Raw genomic sequence first — 18,215 nt, forward strand, 5'->3', positions numbered from 1 at the left:
CTTTCTGTGCATTTTGAGCCTGTTTCTTCCTGATAAAAGATCATCCCATAACCATGTTCTAAATCATACATCATTTGATTTCCTACCACGAAGAAGCCTTTGAAAATTACTTTTACTTGACCGACAAACTTGAAGATATTAAATGAAATACATGGTAAGTCACTATTGATTGCTGAATGAGGTAACACAACATCACGCAGCCTATTGTCCACTGAGGAGAGCACTTGCATTAGCAGCAGTATCAACTGGATTTCTGTGGTGACATTTTTGGACTAAATCACATTAGTGACCCTTTTCATCACCCAGCATTGGTTGACCTCCAGAGAAGGTAGATAGAGCTTACAGAACAGACTTTAATTCAGTTGTGTGCGTGACACTGTTTTTTCCAGTCTCTCCTAGCTTTGCAAGTGAATGTTTACCAAGGCCGAACATTCAGAAAAAAAAGAGTGATGACTACAGTCGATTGACAATCAAAAAACGTCACACATACAACAATGTTTACATCTGTCTGCATCATATGCCACAGCATGTGGTAAACTTCAGGTTTTTCAAAGCTTTTCACTTCATAAGAGTCATATTTATGGAAGGAGCATCTCAAAAAATTAAGATGTATCTTATAATATGGCCAGCATTAATGTAATTTCTTTGGAAAACAAGTACATTTTCTTGTCTGATTCTTAATAATGAAAGATAATATGGGCATAAAACATCTGTACCCACCTCGCTCCAGTTTCCTACGACCCAGAACATATCCATGCTGACTGGCTCTCTAGCCATCTGCTTGCTTTTGTCACTGACGGAGCTGCTTGTGGGATCTTCTGGTCGCTGGTTTTTGTTCTTGGTGCGACTTCCTTTAGACGAGGAAGAAGGATTTTTAGGACGAGTGGTAGAACTGGTTTTCCTTGGTGTCACTGCAGGCTTCTTTTGTTTAATGATCTTCACTGTAGACTTGGGGGTTGCTGCAGTGGTGAAAGGTTTTCTTCTAGTTGTGGAATACGCTTGTGTTGTGTTGAAACCAGATTTTGATGGTACTGTGTGATATCTGGGAGTGGTGAGGGGAACCCTGCGTGTCCAAGGGCTGTGTGGGTTAATACGAGAGGTTGTGTGTTGATCTGAGAAGGGATAGTGTTGAGTGGTCTTTGCCCATGATTCAGTACTGGTGTGTGGGGCGGGGTAGGTGGTGGGTGCTTTGGTTGTGTGCACGGTAGGCGGATTTGTTTGTAAAGTGGGTGTAATAAGGATATGTAGTGTTGGTGTTGTTGATTTAAGAGGATTTCTCAGGGGTGTAGATGTGGAAACATCCAGGTCAATAATACCCTCCTCCTTTGTTGTCCTATCATCAACAGCATAATCATATCCTGGAGTATACATCCCCAAATTTGGTGTACTGCCCTCCTCTCCCTCCTCCTGAACTTTTACCTTTACAATGCCTTTAGTTTTTATGTCCTTTTCAGCAGAATTGACTTTAGATGGGAAGACTTTCCCTCTCTTATCCTCATTTTTTCTCACGTGAACATTGGGCTCATAATCATCTGTGTCTATGATTTCAGGGATTGTGGTTTGAGGGGTTAGAGGGGAAGCAGTGGTAAGGATGAAAGCTGTTGTAGTTTCTTTGGTGGTTGTTTTCTTCCTCACAGTGACAGCAGCTGTGGGTGCAGATGTGGCCATGGTGCTCGGGGGAGTCCAGGTAGGTGTGGGCGTGGAGTGGTTGGTGGGGCTGCTCTTAGGAGGGTACAATTGGCGATATTTAGGAGGAGGACCGGGGCGTCTACGAAGACCTGAGTTAGGGCAGCTCTGTAGGGCGCACAGTGATCTGGTCCGAGGTTTAGTTGAGAGGTCGCAGGTCTTCTTTGGTGCACATACGACTGAACGTGATCGAACACTGCCTCCACATGTGACTGGGCACTGCAGAGAAGGAACAACACAAATTATACATTAACTCAGAAAAGGCAGTAATATAAAAAATAAATCATCAGTTAAAAAAATGATCCTACCTCTTCCCAGTTGCTGACAACCCAGTTCAGACCACAGGGTACATCTCTGTTGCACGGCACCACAGGTTTGGGTTTTAAGAGATGCTTGCACTCGGCAGGGTGGAGCACCCTTTCCTCCCCTGAGACTGTCCGAACACAGAGCACCGTTCGCTTCCGTACCCCATCAGATCCACAGGTGGAAGTACACTGCTGCCAGCCACCCACCCACCACCTGAGAAAGAGGGGATGGACAGAAAATGAGGTTGAATAAACCAGAAAGAAGAGATTTGATGGCCTTTTAAAAATAAATGGGGAGCAGATGGCAAGCAGATGATTGTGTCATCTTCTGACAATGAAGAGGGCTGCTTATAATTTCTAAATGTTTGATACCATTGAACCAAAACCATGCGTTTTGGAATACATTGCTTTAAGGAAAACATATGTTTTTATACACAACTACATTTTTTTTCATACAACAACTTACAACATTTTATATGCTCTCAAAACACAATGAACCATGCAAGATAAAACTAGCCCAATGCACACAAATCACAAACTGTTTCAGTAAACAAGACTATAAATCTGTCCAGGCCAAGTAACGACTGTCGTTACCTGGCATTTTTAAATATGTTCTGAGAACACATTTCAGTTGTTAACAAAAACAGTATTGAGGTTCCATAACCAATACGTTTCCAAATCAAATATACTGACAGTGACTGAAAAACAGTTAAACAGTATTTGAGAGTGAGGACCTTGCAGGACAATCCATAATCTTGCATTTTCGGATTCTGTCTTCCAGACGGCTGGCCGGGTCACACAGAGACTCATCCACTACACCCACGTCCATCTCAAAGCACCGCACAGGCTGGTGCTGCTGACCTAAAGCAGCCAGGAATACAGAAAGCGGAATGACCAGGCCGTTACTTAAATGTCACTGAAATTATTTACCATCAAAAATGTTTAGAATGACGATCCCTCTTGTCTAATGCAACACCAACCTAAGCCACAGGTGGTGCTGCAGTCAGTCCATGCCCCGTGCCTCCACCTGTAGATGGGTTCGATGACCTCATTTCCTGTCCCTTTTGTCTTCTTGATGATGTACTCATACTTTATACCTGGGTTTTTCTCCTGGAACAGCAACTGGACAGCCACATGAATTTTAATGTAGAGTATGATTTCAACATGAAATATTGGACATACAAACAAATGTTCAATTCCCCTTCAATTTCATTTTAGTATCTGGTGTCTTTGAGTATTTGAGAGAACAATTGTTTATATACTGTCTGTATTTATTGTGATCTAATCCTTCACGCAGATATGTTTAGGCTCAATTGGAAAACATGCACCATGTGCATGCTCTGAATGGTTGGCTATGGTTGGCTATCCTAAAGTCCCTTTCTCTATCCCTGATTGGTTGAAACCACCCTCAAAAGACACTGAGTTACATTGTGGATTTCTGATTAATGCTATATATCTCTCAAATACAAACATTTTTAAAAACTACAAAAAACAATGACCCTTCGCAGATTGACCCTACCTGCAGCATGACGGGATGTGAGGTGGGTCCAGGCGCCGTGAGGTTCTCCATGTTCCCGCTGCGTTCGTAGTAGAATGTCGTCCCGCCGGCCTGGTACTCCCCATTCCACTGGATGATAAAGTTGCCATTGAGAAAATACTCCTCAGAGGTCTCGGTCTTCAGAACCAGGAAGTTACCTGCTTCCTCCACTTCCTTTACCAGGATGTCCCGTGCCCCCTCAGGTATCACACCCACGTCCATGTACCCTGGGAGAGTGGAGAGGGGAGTCAGAGTCACCGCGAGGTAATGGATGGCCCACCATGGCTGCTGCCACACTCACATCCAGACTACCAGACAGTTTCTCTCTGATCTTTAATAGAGGGTGGGCTCGGTCTGTGGGGGTGGTTGGCATGTGTGTGTGTGTGTGTGTGAGTGTGCGTATTCGGCGTGGGGGGCACTGCCTTGTCTCTGTTTTTTATTGTGTGTGGATGGGGGGCTGGATGGGGGAGGACGAAAGCAGCTATGAGTAGGTCTCTGGAGTTTAATGATGTTTGTGGGAAGGTGTGTGTGTTTCTGTGTTTGTGCAAAGGAGGGGGAGGTTTTCCCCTGGTCTAAGCCTTTTGAAGTTTTACACATCTGGGCTGGTTATCTAGAAAGGATGCTGTGCGGGGCAAACACACAGGCAGAGAGAAAGAGAGGCAAAGAAGGAAGAACGTTTTTGTATTGTTTTAGAGCCTCTTTCTCGATAAATGTTGCCGTGTGTTGACTCTGCATGTGAGTTATACTTTTTTTTAAATTAGCCAAAGATATGTCAGATATAGATAAGATTTAGCTGAATAAAAGCATGGGCCTGAAGATAGACACACACTCGCACACACACACAAACACCAGCAGGACAAACAGCTGCACCTTGTGGACCAGAAGGCTGCCATGACAACAGCATCACAAAACATTGGAGTAATGCTAATGAACTGTCCTGAAATGACTTTCTGCCTGTAGACATAAATTAAAATTCTGCTATTTCACACTCGTCTAGTGGGTATATCAAAGCTCCTCCTCATTAGAAGGTTGTCTGTTTTGCATTACAGTTTTATAATTGGATCAAATCTTAGGTCTGGATCATTCAATTTGCTCAAAAATTCATTGTGTCAAACTTACCAAAGCCTTCTTCTTCATCAAACGACTTGTAGACCGTCTCACAGCTTGTGCCGTCACCCAAACAGACCCCGCAGCGATCCTCCACAGCGTTTGAGTCAATGCCATAGTCACAGCCTACCGCCTTCACACACACACACACACACACACACACACACACACACACACACACACACACACACACACACACACACACACACACACACACACACACACACACACACACACACACACACACACACACACACACAAATATAGAGACACATAACAGGGTCACATAAGTTGCGAGTTTGCACAGAAAAGCTTCTCACTCACTTATACTGATGTTAAACTAAAACTCCTATCCTGCTCCACTATCACCCCCACCCCCCCCTGTCTCTTACCCAGCCACAATACCTTGCACACTCCGTTGACACAGATGTTTCTGGACTTGTTGTTCATGAAGCACGGAGTCCCATCTGTCACAGTGTCCAGCATCTTCTCCGTAAAATACTCAACGACTGGTCGACAGTGCAGCTCACATGGGTTTACTGAAGATGGTTGAAGGGTGGGGAAAAGGAGAGAATAAAGTAGCTTTATTCTATTGAGTGTCTACTATTGTCATGCCTGATTATCAGTAACAAGGGATACTTACAAAAGTTTCATCATGATGTCAAGAAATGTTGGAGCTCTTTTTTCTATTGAACAAAAAACCTAATAAGCCTTATAAAATAACATTATATATAACTAGTTATTTCAGTTTGGGAATTGATATAAAGTAGACTTCAGCAAGGACATTAACTGCAGTTAACTGAAAACCACATACAACTTCAACCAACTGCATTGTGTGCTGCGATTGCTTTTTAGTGTAAATGCTGCCATCTGTTGGGTGACATACATAATCGCAGCTTCAGATTGATGTGGTAGGAAAAAAGGGCTAATTAAAGGGTGTGTGTCTGTCTTTCTGTAGTATCTAAACTTATCTTTATATTTGAGGCTTTGATCACTCACTTGGGTTGGACACAGGGACCCACTGGTAGAGCTCATTGTGGTAAGGCACAGTGTCAAACTCGCTGCACAGCATCTCTCGAAAGCTTGGTTCATTATTCTGACACAGCTTTGTGTTACAGGTCCGATAACGTTTCCTTTCCCCGGTGCAGTACTTGCCACCAAACTCTGGTCTGGAGAAAAAACAAGAGAAAGACTTTGTTTTCTTTTTGAATTTAGTGAAGTGAGACATGACAGATGAGACTGGAGAAGAATTATTACATAAATTGACATGACAGAAACATTTGTAGATGGTGTGGTTTTAATTAAGATGCAAGACCGTCTGTTGTGTATGATTCTTGTGAGGTTTTATGCAAGTGTAGAGGAGCTATCAGGGATTTTGTTTTAAAAAGGGAAAAAAAGATAAGAATACACTAATTAATAAAAATATAGAGTTGGAACAATCGAGTTTTCTGCTAGTAGAGGAGGCTAATGAAATCCCTTGGTCCAACTATTTTTCATTCTATTTATTGGCTTCTTTTTTGTTCGGTAGCATAATTTCAATCAACCATTTGAAAGAAAAAAAACATGAATTGTGTTAGACTTGCCATTGGAAGATAAACAGGTTTATGGCAGGTATATGTACAAAAAAAAGTAGTGCCCTGAAATACTTCAATGGCAGATTTAAAATCAGCTCTTACTTGGGGTTGTTACACTCCCTCTCTGCTGACTGAACTCCAGTCCCGCAGGTCCTGGAGCAGTGAGACCATTTCGTCCACTGTCCCCAGCCTCCATTCACCTTCTCTGGGAGTTTACCCACAATCACACACTCTCCTGAGATACACCACTGTAGGAGAAAATCACACAAATAAGACCTGTAAAATGACACTTTAAGTACTTTGTGTCAGTACAAGCCTTGTATCCCAACCATCTTCATTCCCCAGGCTAATGAAATTCACACTCTAACAAGACAAAGCCAAATGGCACCTCCCACCTTCTCCGGTCCACAGCGGGTGCCATCTATAGGCGAGTCCAGTTTGGAGCGACAGGATCCGTTCACTGAACACCAAAGAATCTGGCAAATGTTCTGAAAGAAAGATGTAATCCGTAAACAATGAGAAAAGGATTATATTCTAATGGATTCCTAACATTTTAAGTCTTGGATTCACGGTAGACACTCACATCGACCTCATGGCAGAAGGTTGCGTTCGGGCCGTACTGGAGTTGGCACTGGTGGTGTGTGGTGTAGCGGACACCGAGGCGAGCCAGCGGGGTGGTTAGGTCTCTCTTAGAAGGACGGTCATCCAGACAGAAACCCCAGCCACGACTAAGACAAACACAAAAAAAGGTAAAGAATGTGTGACCTTTGAAAAAGAGAAAGGGGAACAAGGTATGGTGCTGAGAGAGATGCCTGACAGAGAATGCTTGAAAGGTCAACTGAATAATGACTCTTTCACAAATAGTTCTCAGTAACTTACTGGGATAACCTTTTAGGAAACACTAGCGATTTTCACAATTCACACATTGACTACCATACAAACTCAACAGAAGAAGAAGATGGGGTAGGGCTGGATGTACAAGTGCTTAATATTTAAGGAACATGGCTTGTGAGGAGCGCTTTGAATGGCCTCAGCATTGGTGTAAATGCTAATCTGTGAATAAGTACTTCATCTCTGAAATATTGTGATTGGTTCAAGCTTCTTTGGTCAGGCCTAGTTAACCCTTTTTATTTTTCCCTGTAATGTTAATTATTTGTCCACAACACTGCTGTACCGGCACTTCCACCCATGTCACTTTGCCTGGAGGTGGGAAACAAGTGGTACAGATTTCCCTGCTCCCATTCACATATGAGCTCTGCCCAGGTGTAAGGGACTTAAGAGGAGCATGGAGAGTTTGTTCGAGAGAAGTTCATACTTGTGGGTACTAGTATGCGTTTTAACTTTAGTAATATTTAAAACAATTATAAAAACTTGTGTCAACATGCAAGTGAACAAACATATATTTGCTTTTGTACTGCAATTTACAGTGTCCTATAGCAGGGTTTTTCAAAGTGGGGGCCGCGGCCCCCCAGGGGGCCGCCAGGGGGCACCAGGGAAAAAAATAATTAATATATGTTTTTTTAGATGTTATTAACAATTGCATATCTATCAATCTATGTGTCCTTTGATGCCCAATTGTTTAATATATTAAAAACAAATTAAACAACACGACCGCCCTTCAAGCCAATCAGAATCGAGCTGTCGCTACCAAGAGTGTAACTGAGTTGCTGTGTGAACACTAGCTAGCTACCTCCTGCTAAAGGATCAAATGGACAAATATCTTAAAAGAAAAACACCATCTGACGATCAGAATGAAGATGTCCCGGCTGCAAAAGATTCACAGCCACGGAATACCTGGCCGTCTAAAACTCGGAGGTATGAGCCATCATACATAAAGTTTGGTTTTACCGCGGCAAGTAAGAACGGCCGTGATGTACCTAAATGTGTTCTCTGCCTCGAGATCCTCGCCAACGAGTATCTAAAGCAGTGTTTCTCAAACTTTTTCATACCAAGGACCACTTAACCAATAAATAAACACTTGCAGACCACCTAACTCCACAAATATCAAAAAACACATCGTTTTTCTAGAACAGATTACAAATCTCCTGAAAATGGTACAAACAAGTGGCAACATGTGTGATGAAGGTGTTGTGCTGGGCTATATCATGCAATTGAAAGTGAAACTGAACCTTGCTCCATTGCGGAGATATTCCCGCGAGTGTGCGGAAAACTTAAATTGATTAATTAATTTCAAATGTGAAATGTTACCAATATACTCGCGGACCACTAGGGGGCGCGCGCTCACGGACCACCAGTGGTCCGAGGACCACACTTTGAGAAGCACTGGTCTAAAGCCATCTAAACTTGATCGACATCTCAAACAAAAGCACCCAGCTGAAGCTAATAAATCAATAGACTTTTTTTAAAGAAAAGAAGAGCACCTAGTGATGCAATCGGCTACTTTTAAGCAGCAAGCCGGCGTCCCTGAGCGGGCCTTGAAGGCATCATTTTTAGCATCATACCACATCGCCCGTGCAAAGAAACCGCACACAATAGGAGAGGATTTAATTCTACCAGCTACCATCGATATTGTTCGGGAAATGCTAGGTGAGGATGCTGCCAGCAAAATCAACGCAGTACCACTCTCAGATAATTCTGTGAGCCGACGGATTGGTGACATGGCTCAAGATGTATCTGCTCAGCTTTTGGAGCAAGTGAGAGCTAGCGAATATTTCGCTCTGCAGCTGGATGAGAGCATGGATGTAGCAAATGTCGCAGAATTGCTTGCATACATCAGATTTATTTCAGAAGACAACTTTGTTGAGGAAATATTATTTTGCAAAGCACTGGAAGGTAGGACCACAGGAAGAGACATTTTCCAAGTTTTAGATGAGTACATCATCTCAAACGGACTTGACTGGTCTCGTTGTGTGGGTGTGTGCTCAGATGGGGCAGCGGCTATGACAGGCAAAAAAAGCGGAGTGACAGCTTTGATAAAGCAGAAGGCCCCAAATGTAGTGGCAACGCACTGCATGCTCCATCGGGAGGCACTTGTTGCTAAACGAATGGATGATGAACTACATCAGATACTACAGGAAGTTATACAAGTAGTGAATTTCATAAAAGCTCGGCCCTTAAAACACCGACTGTTCGCTATCTTGTGTAACGAGATGAGCGCAAAGTTTGAGGGGTTACTGCTCCATTTCAACGTGGGCTGGCTTTACCGTGGGGCGGTGCTGAATGAAAGCTTTAGCGCAAGTTCAATAAGGAAGACCTAACTCGAGTCACTCACACGTCACTCTATGGCTCCCTTCCCCCCTCATTAAATATGAGGGCGTCACGCCTCAGCAGCCAATCGCTGCACATGCTAAATGCCTTAAATACCTGCTCTTCCTCCCTGTCAGTTGTCATTGCAGATGATCACACGCAATGGTAGTTGCAATACAATACTGCTTCTCGTGAGAAAAACCGTAAGAAACAACTAGCTCAAGATGTCCAACTCGGACAATTCGGAACACGAACCTTCTCTGGAAGTCTCCGATCCCGGTTCGGCTCCCCACAGCGGCTTATCAACAGAGGAAGACTTCCTCATCGCCCGGCTCCTGCAGCAGGGCTTTCCCACAGCCCCAGGCCTCACTCTCTCTCAGCGGCGATAGCTCTCGGACCAGGTCTCCAGCGTAGCTCCCCAGTCCGGGGCAGCAGCTCCAGCCAGCTTCCCAGAGAGCAGGACGAGGCCGAAGCCGCGGAGGTAAAAAAAGGGCAGGAAGTCGAGCCCTCCAGGATCCCGTCCCCCTCCAAAAAAGCCACCCCTTCTCAGGCTCGCCAGTCCGGGAGCGTCACACACCCCTATGGAGAGTAGCGCGGCCGGCTCCCTGTAATCCCTGGCTAGCTCCATGATAGCTATCGATGCTCGCCTCCAGGCGCTGGAAGACTCCGCCACAGGAGCTTCAACTTCCGTTGCACTCAGGTACTAGTTTTAACGAAAACGTTTGCACTCGACCCTTACACAGGGTTGGGTCGTAACGGAATACATGTAACGGTGTTACGTAATCGGAAGAAAAAGAAAGAAAAAAAAAAAAAATCAGTACATTCAGCTGGCGTTACATTTGAAAAAACGAGTAAACTGAGTGCAGTTACTTTCGTAAACCTGAAGTGAATACTTATTGGAATTATTGGTGGAAAGTTTCCTCACAATGTAATATTCATTACCGGCAGAACCGTGTGCACAGCGCTGCAGCGTATCTGCGAGCGAGAGATGCAGCGTGTCCGTGAGGCCCCGCCCCGCACGCAGATGAGAGAGAGAGAGAGTTCTCTTTCAAAACATATTGGAAGGTAGAAACGGAGATGTTTAGATAAAACGTGGAAGATAACGTTTATGTAGCATTTATTTATTGCCGAAATGATGACATTCATAACGGGATCAAATCTAACTGAATGGCCTGCTGCTGCCGAATGCATGGGGCAAGTAACTGGGAAAAGTTTTAAAAGTGATTACATCGTTTCAGATAATAAATAATAACGATAATGTATTCTATTTAGGGGCGCCTTTCAAAGCACCCAAGGACACCTTACAATGCATACACTTTTCCAAGGAAAGGTTTTAAGACAGTACAAAGAATGCAGTCTGGGTGAGTTTTTCTTTTTACGTACGGTGCAGATGAGAGAGCTGTCAAGAATGACACTAAAATGTTGTGTTCGTGCTCTTCATAAGCCATTAAAACAGTAAAATACGTGTCTCCCGTTCACCAAAACATACCCATCTGTTATGGAAAAGAAAGTATTCTAAAGAGAAAGAAGAGGAAAAGATAAAAAGAAGATGAAAAGGAGAAAATAAAAGATAAAAAGAAGAGGAGGGAGGAAGAAAAAGAAGAGGAAAGGAAGTATTCTAAAAGTAATCTGCCACCGGTACCGGCGGGATCGTGGTTAGTTTCCGATGCGCAGAAGAAAAATCTGGCCCACCCTATATTTTACAGGCCCACCCTAAAGTAAATGTCTGCCTACGCACAGCAGCAACAACCAATCACATGAATCTCTTGCCCCCGACACACAAAGCAATAGCAATGTTAAAACTAAGTAAACTGGAAAAAAATAAAAATAAATCCCCAACAGGCGAAAACCTACCAGTTTCACCCACTGTCTCTGCCTCCTCCCTCCATGCCTCGCTCCTCTGGTTTGTATCCCGGTAGACGAACAGAGACTGATCATACAGCACCGGGTGATTCACTACCGCCATAATGAATTTTCCCTCACATTTTTGGAATATGAGGAATTACCTGCGTAGTCTCTCCCAACATACACGCGGTCTGATTGGCTAGCGCTGTACCGGCAGATTTGCATAAACGGGATTTCATTGGCTGACGCTTCTGCCGAGGCGCCAAAAGTTGAACATTGCTCAACTTTTTGAAGCGAGCAACGCCAGCAAACGCTCCACATCGCTTCCCAAAATACAGTTCTACTAAAAGTGACGTCACCCCATTCAAAGTGAATGGGCAGAAGCATTTGGAAGCTGTAACGCACGCCACCGTGTGGACGGGCCGTCACAGTGGCTCTGCGCCAGAAACATCAACACATTATAAAAAAAAAAAAAAAAAAACATTCTGGAATATCACCCCTCCACTCCCATTAACATCCCTCAGCCAGCAGCTGCGCTATCTACAGATTCCGTGTTTGTTGACTATCTCCCGTCAGGGCTCTCCCAAGGCTTCAGGGTAGGGGTCCTCCCATCTCCCACAGTGACTTTCGTAGCAAGAAACTTACAGTCAGCCGCTAAAGAACCCAACATAGTTTCCCAGCTCATCGACAAAGAACTTCTCAAAGGATATATAATCGGTCCTTTTAGCTCCTCCCCCTTCTCAGTGTTCCGTTCAAATCCCATCGGAATAGCCACACGTAAATAAAAGGCTGATTTTCGATCTGTCCGCTCCCTGCTCCGGCCCATTCTGCAGCGCCAATAGCATCATCCCTCCAGATCAGTTCTCCCTTCACCATGCCTCAGTGGATAATGCAATAAAGATGATCAAGTTCACAGGGCACGGAGCTCGGCTCTCCAAAGCGGACATTACCGATGCCTTCAAATCATCCCCATTCATCCGTCTCAGTGGAACTTGTTCGGTATTAAGTGGGAGTCCAAACTCTATCTTCGCGTTCGCACGACCTTCGGGTGCAGAAGCAGCCCCTGCATCTTCAATTCCTTCTCGGAAGCGCTCTATTGGATCCTGCTGAACATCGTCAGAATCCCCTCCGTCCTTCACCTACCGGACGACTTCCTCCCCATAAACCCGCCACAGGACAGCTCAGGGATCTCACTGGCCAAGCTTAAACACTGCTTCAGGAGTGAGGTGTCCCTCTCTCCAAAGAGAAAACGTTAGGTCCCGTCACACGCTTAGAGTTCTTAGGCATCATCCTCGACTCCATAGACATGAAGGCGTCTCTCCCCTCCGACAAATCGCAGCGCATCCAGGACATCACCAAGTCATACTGCGAGCAACAAGTTATCACAAAACAACAGTTGCTCTCCCTTCTCGGACACCTCAACTTCGCCATGCACGTCATCCCCCAGGGGCGCTCGTTCATCTCCCGCCTCCTGGACGCAGCATCAGCGGTCGACAACCTCCATGACTGCGTTTTCTTAGACGAAGGCTGCCGTTCAGACCTTCGGTTCTGGTCCCTCCTGCTCGCCCACTGGAACGGAATTACTTTATTTTACGATGGCCTCGTGCGTTCCTCTGACTCAATGAGGTCTTCACGGATGCCGCCCATCCATGGGTTTTGGGGGGTTTCTTCCAGGGAGAGTGGTTCGCAGGGTCATGGCCCCGTCAATTTCTACCCAAGCAAGTTCTCACTAAATCCAGCCTATCACCCATATCATACCCGGGCATTCCTTCAGGATAGGTGCAGCCACCTCTGCTGCTAATCAAGGTCTCTCTACCTCATCCCTACAACAACTAGGACGGTGGCCCTCCTCCGCCTTCACAACCTTCATTCGTCCGGACATCAGTGCCGTACGGGCTTCCCAAAGATCTCTCAGACCCTAACTATGGTAGTTATACATATAACTGGTGGTGGCTCAAACACATTCACAAGTATACATGTCTCACTAAGGTTCCCGATATTCAAAACTGCATTCCTGTCCTAATTCCGCGGGCCCCGCCCACAGGGAATAATGTCTCGTCTCACGCCGCAACTACAGGTAACGGGCTTCATCTCCGGCACACAGGTATTTCATTCCCAGGCCTTGCTCAAACGCATCAGTGTAAAATGTATTTCCTGCAGTCCGCGTGGACTCGGGCCACCGTACACTCCGGTGTCAGTTACAAAACAAAGGAAATAAAGAAAGAGTAAAGATATATATATATATATATAGCCTGCGAAGTCAGGCGTGGCGGAAGGCCACCGTACACTTCGGTGCCAGTTACAAAACAAAGGAAAATAAATGAAGAGTAAAGAAAAATATATATATAGCCTGCGAAGTCAGGCGTGGCGGAAGGCCACCGTACACTTCGGTGTCGTGGCGGAAGGCCACCGTACACTTCGGTGTCGTAGCGGAAGGCTACCGTACACTTCGGTGTCAGTTACAAAACAAAGAGTAAAGAAAAAAGATATATATATATATATATATATATATATATATATAACCTGCGAAGTCAGGCGTGGCGGAAGGCCACCGTACTAGGGATGTGCATCTCCATCACTGAGGCCGATGCGATGCGCATCTCGATTCGTTGCCACGATACGATACATTAACGATACATTTGAAAGACCAGGCGATGCGATACGATACGATTCACCCCTGTTGCGATACAGTTCGATACGATTTGATTCAACATTATGCGATTCGATACGATTCAACACGATGCAAAAATAATGATACTTCAATATGGTACGACAGAGGATTTTTGTTTTATTCCTTATATGCAGCAAATCATACATTAACAAAAAAGTGCTTTACATATTTGGTACTGCACATCCCATCATGCCGTTTATTTTTTTACCTTTAAAAGCTCTCCAGAGTACAGTACAATTGTATAACACCTCACAGTTAAACAATGTAAGGATGCATTGCTCATGATTAACAATGTGCAAATAACAGCTACCATAGTGCAATGCCCATACAGCTGCCAGCCTGATGTGCTTAACACTCATTCATAGGCTAACTCACCAGTGAGCAGAAAGCAGTGGTTTCTATATGAACAATAAATAATACAAATAACTCTTTCATAACTGCTTACAGTGAGGAAGACATGTAAACTGTTATTGGCCGTCACAGGCTGCTGTACACTAAACACCACTCTCTCTGACAGAACACCTCACTGAGTGATTTAACTCATATGTCTAACTTTCAGGTTTCTCTTTTCAGCCGCAGACCCCATGTCGCCTCTTTATGTGCGTCGCTAAGTTCCTCGTACTACTTGTGTACTTTAAAGCGGCTCGGCATCGTTAACAATTTGCGAGCGATTTTTCAAGTTGACCGTCTGTAGTATATAGTGCCGCGCACATATACCATCAGGACGTTACTGATGGGGTGCGGCTGCGGAGTGATACTGTGTGTATGCAAGCCCGCATCTAGGACGGATCTATGTATCATGGCTGTAGACCTGTTAAGTAATAAAGATACCTCATACAAAGGTCTACAGATACCTTATTACTCTCCATGACCTGCGGTCAACTATATAGCATAAAGGACTATGACACCGTCTTTCTTGAACAATCCGAAGTGTTGCCAAACGTTTGATTTGTAGGTATTTTTCGGTGCGCTGTGTTTCTCTTTCTCCTCAACTTCCGTGTGTGTTGATAACTGAGACTCTCGGCCTCCGTAGTGGCGAAGCAAATATCAAAGATCGTCTCTGCTGAGCGTTGACAAGATGAGGGGATTTTATATGAATTAATCGGTTTTTTACCGATGCAAAGACGCTACGCAATCGATGCATCGCGAGTTCAACCCGGTTCAACCCAAACTGTAGCCGATGTGCACTCTTTCAACCGGTGCACTCGCATCTTGAACGTTTATGCCGGTGCACCGATGCGAATCGGTGAATCTTAACATCTCTACACCGTACACTTCGGTGTCGTAGCGGAAGGCTACCGTACACTTCGGTGTCAGTTACAAAACAAAGGAAAGAGTAAAGAAAAGATATATATATATATATATATATATATATATAACCTGCGAAGTCAGGCGTGGCGGAAGGCCACCGTACACTTCGGTGTCAGTTACAAAACAAAGGAAAAAGAATAAAGATATATATATATATATATATATATATATATATATATATATATATATATATATATATATATATATATATATATATATATATATATATATATATATAGCCATAGCCTGCGAAGTCAGGCGTGGCGGAAGGCCACCGTACACTTCGGTGTCAGTTACAAAACAAAGGAAAGAGTAAAGAAAAGATATATATATATATATATATATATATATATAACCTGCGAAGTCAGGCGTGGCGGAAGGCCACCGTACACTTCGGTGTCAGTTACAAAACAAAGGAAAAATAAATAAAGAAAAAAAAAAATATATATATATATATATATATATATATATATAGCCTGCGAAGTCAGGCGTGGCGGAAGGCCACCGTACACTTCGGTGTCGTAGCGGAAGGCTACCGTACACTTCGGTGTCAGTTACAAAACAAAGGAAAGAGTAAAGAAAAGATATATATATATATATATATATATATAACCTGCGAAGTCAGGCGTGGCGGAAGGCCACCGTACACTTCGGTGTCAGTTACAAAACAAAGGAAAAAGAATAAAGAGATATATATATATATATATATATATATATATATATATATATATATATATATATATATATATATATATATATAGCCATAGCCTGCGAAGTCAGGCGTGGCGGTAGGCCACCGTACACTTCGGTGTCGTAGCGGAAGGCTACCGTACTCTTCGGTGTCGTGGACGTTGGGCCACCGTTACAAAACGAAACCGCTCGCTCCTCGGCGTAGTCAAGCCCTGCTGGCCAGGCATGCGACCCGCAGGTCGTTTTCAGATAAGACCGGCACTGATTTCGGCAGTCAGAGTCTCAGCATGACCAGTAAGCTCCGGCAGTGATTCCGGCACAGTGTCGCTCATATACGTGTTAATCTATTATCTCTCCTCCCCAGATCACCAGTCACCCCACAAGGTAAGCAACTCAGTTCATCTCAGTATTCATACTTCACTGGTTTTGGGGATTTCATCGGAGCGGTGCTTTCCCTCCTGAATGATTATCCTGCAAACCGGGGGCCTAATCGCCAAACACCATTACATTCTCCTGTTGTACTATCATGGCAATCATTTCATTCATATGACGTGTAAACAATAAATATGTAATTCTTACATCACGTCTCTCCGGTTTGAAATGAAAGCTTTAGCGCAAGTTCAATAAGGAAGACCTAACTCGAGTCACTCACACGTCACTCTATGGCTCCCTTCCCCCCTCATTAAATATGAGGGCGTCACGCCTCAGCAGCCAATCGCTGCACATGCTAAATGCCTTAAATACCTGCTCTTCCTCCCTGTCAGTTGTCATTGCAGATGATCACACGCAACCCGCCTCCACCCCTCTCGCCTCCCGTCTCCTTCAGGACAAAGCTAAACCTTCCTCCTTCAGACTGGTCTCACCTACTCATCACCACCACCAGTGTCTAGACCCCGGGGATTTCATCGGAGCGGTGCTTTCCCTCCTGAATGATTATCCTGCAAACCGGGGGCCTAATCGCCAAACACCATTACATTCTCCTGTTGTACTATCATGGCAATCATTTCATTCATATGACGTGTAAACAATAAATATGTAATTCTTACATCACGTCTCTCCGGTTTGAAATCGTGTTTTTGAACTGCGAAGGGAGATCGGTGAATTCCTCTCTTCTGAAAATCATCAACTGGCTGGCCGTTTTTCAGATGCCTCATGGCTCCGGAAACTTGCATACATGTCGGACATTCCAGCATCTAAATGTCCTGAATAAGAGCATGCAGGGGCGCGAGACGTACATATTACATGTGCAGGACAAAGTACAGGCTTTTACAAAGAAAATCGCCCTGTGGTCGACCAAACTCAAGGAGGGAGTGACAGAAATGTTCCCACAGCTTCACCAAGCGCTTCTGTCATCCGGTGCTGATCCAGGCACCATTTCACCACTGATCCAGTCGCACCTTGCGCACCTGCAGGGATATTTCAAAGAATATTTCCCTGACCTGGAAGACAACTCAAATCAAAACTGGATAAGAAACCCATTTCCCCCAGGAGTAGGTGAGAGTATGGATCTTATGTCCCAAGAGAGACTCATAGACATGGCGAATGAATGGGAGTTGAAGGTGAAATTTCAAGCTGTTTCACTCCCACAGTACTGGCTTTATGTCAAAAAAGACTATCCTGCACTGGCTGAGAGAGCTCTCAAATCCCTGCTTCCATTTGCCACCACATACGTCTGCAAGTCTGGCTTTTCTACATTGAAGGTATTGAAAACAAAGCACAGAGCTTGTTTGCAAGTGGACAATGACATTCGTCTGGCACTGACAAACCTAAAACCTAGGATTGATAAACTGTGTAGGAGCCACCAAGCCCACCCCTCCCACTAGTGAGGGAACAGATATACACAAAGAGACACATAGTGAAATGACAAGGACTGTTTATAACTGAAGACACACTGAATGTAATGAATAAATGGCAAAACAAACAAAACATACTGTACATGTTAACTATTAATATTACTGTTGAATAGTATGTCAAATATATTAAGAATATTTATTAAGAAGCTGTATGTTTAATTTCTTACATTTGCCATCATAATGTACACATCATTAAAAAAAATTGCAACGGGGGTCCCTGCCAGAGGATAATGCTATATGGGGGTCCTTGGCATGGCAACGTTTGGGAACCCCTGTCCTATAGCACAGAATCCTATCAAATAGGGTGATGGGAAAATACTAAAATTCAACAAACTCTTTTGAATTTGCTCCAGGTCCAATTTTTGTTGTCAGAAAGGAATTCTTAAATTCACAGTTGACTCAGTTTTAAAGAGAAAATAATCAGAGTCA

General features: G+C 44.1%; 1 protein-coding gene across 1 annotated transcript in view; it reads right to left on the reverse strand.

Moving 5' to 3' along the window:
* adamts12 (ADAM metallopeptidase with thrombospondin type 1 motif, 12) overlaps nt 1–18,215 on the reverse strand; it is a 36,278-nt gene that overhangs the window by 2,924 nt on the left and 15,139 nt on the right. The window contains exons 9-19 of the mRNA XM_034238335.1: nt 6,793–6,937; nt 6,605–6,697; nt 6,312–6,457; nt 5,635–5,804; nt 5,041–5,174; nt 4,648–4,768; nt 3,511–3,755; nt 2,972–3,113; nt 2,726–2,852; nt 1,995–2,205; nt 721–1,905 (exon numbers count right to left, since the gene is read on the reverse strand). Of these exons, the coding sequence (XP_034094226.1) occupies nt 721–1,905; nt 1,995–2,205; nt 2,726–2,852; nt 2,972–3,113; nt 3,511–3,755; nt 4,648–4,768; nt 5,041–5,174; nt 5,635–5,804; nt 6,312–6,457; nt 6,605–6,697; nt 6,793–6,937 (2,719 nt within the window). The remainder of the gene's footprint in view (nt 1–720; nt 1,906–1,994; nt 2,206–2,725; nt 2,853–2,971; nt 3,114–3,510; nt 3,756–4,647; nt 4,769–5,040; nt 5,175–5,634; nt 5,805–6,311; nt 6,458–6,604; nt 6,698–6,792; nt 6,938–18,215) is intronic.

This window comes from Gymnodraco acuticeps, unplaced genomic scaffold, assembly GCF_902827175.1.
Source record: "Gymnodraco acuticeps unplaced genomic scaffold, fGymAcu1.1, whole genome shotgun sequence".
In the NCBI taxonomy this organism is placed as follows: domain Eukaryota; kingdom Metazoa; phylum Chordata; class Actinopteri; order Perciformes; family Bathydraconidae; genus Gymnodraco; species Gymnodraco acuticeps.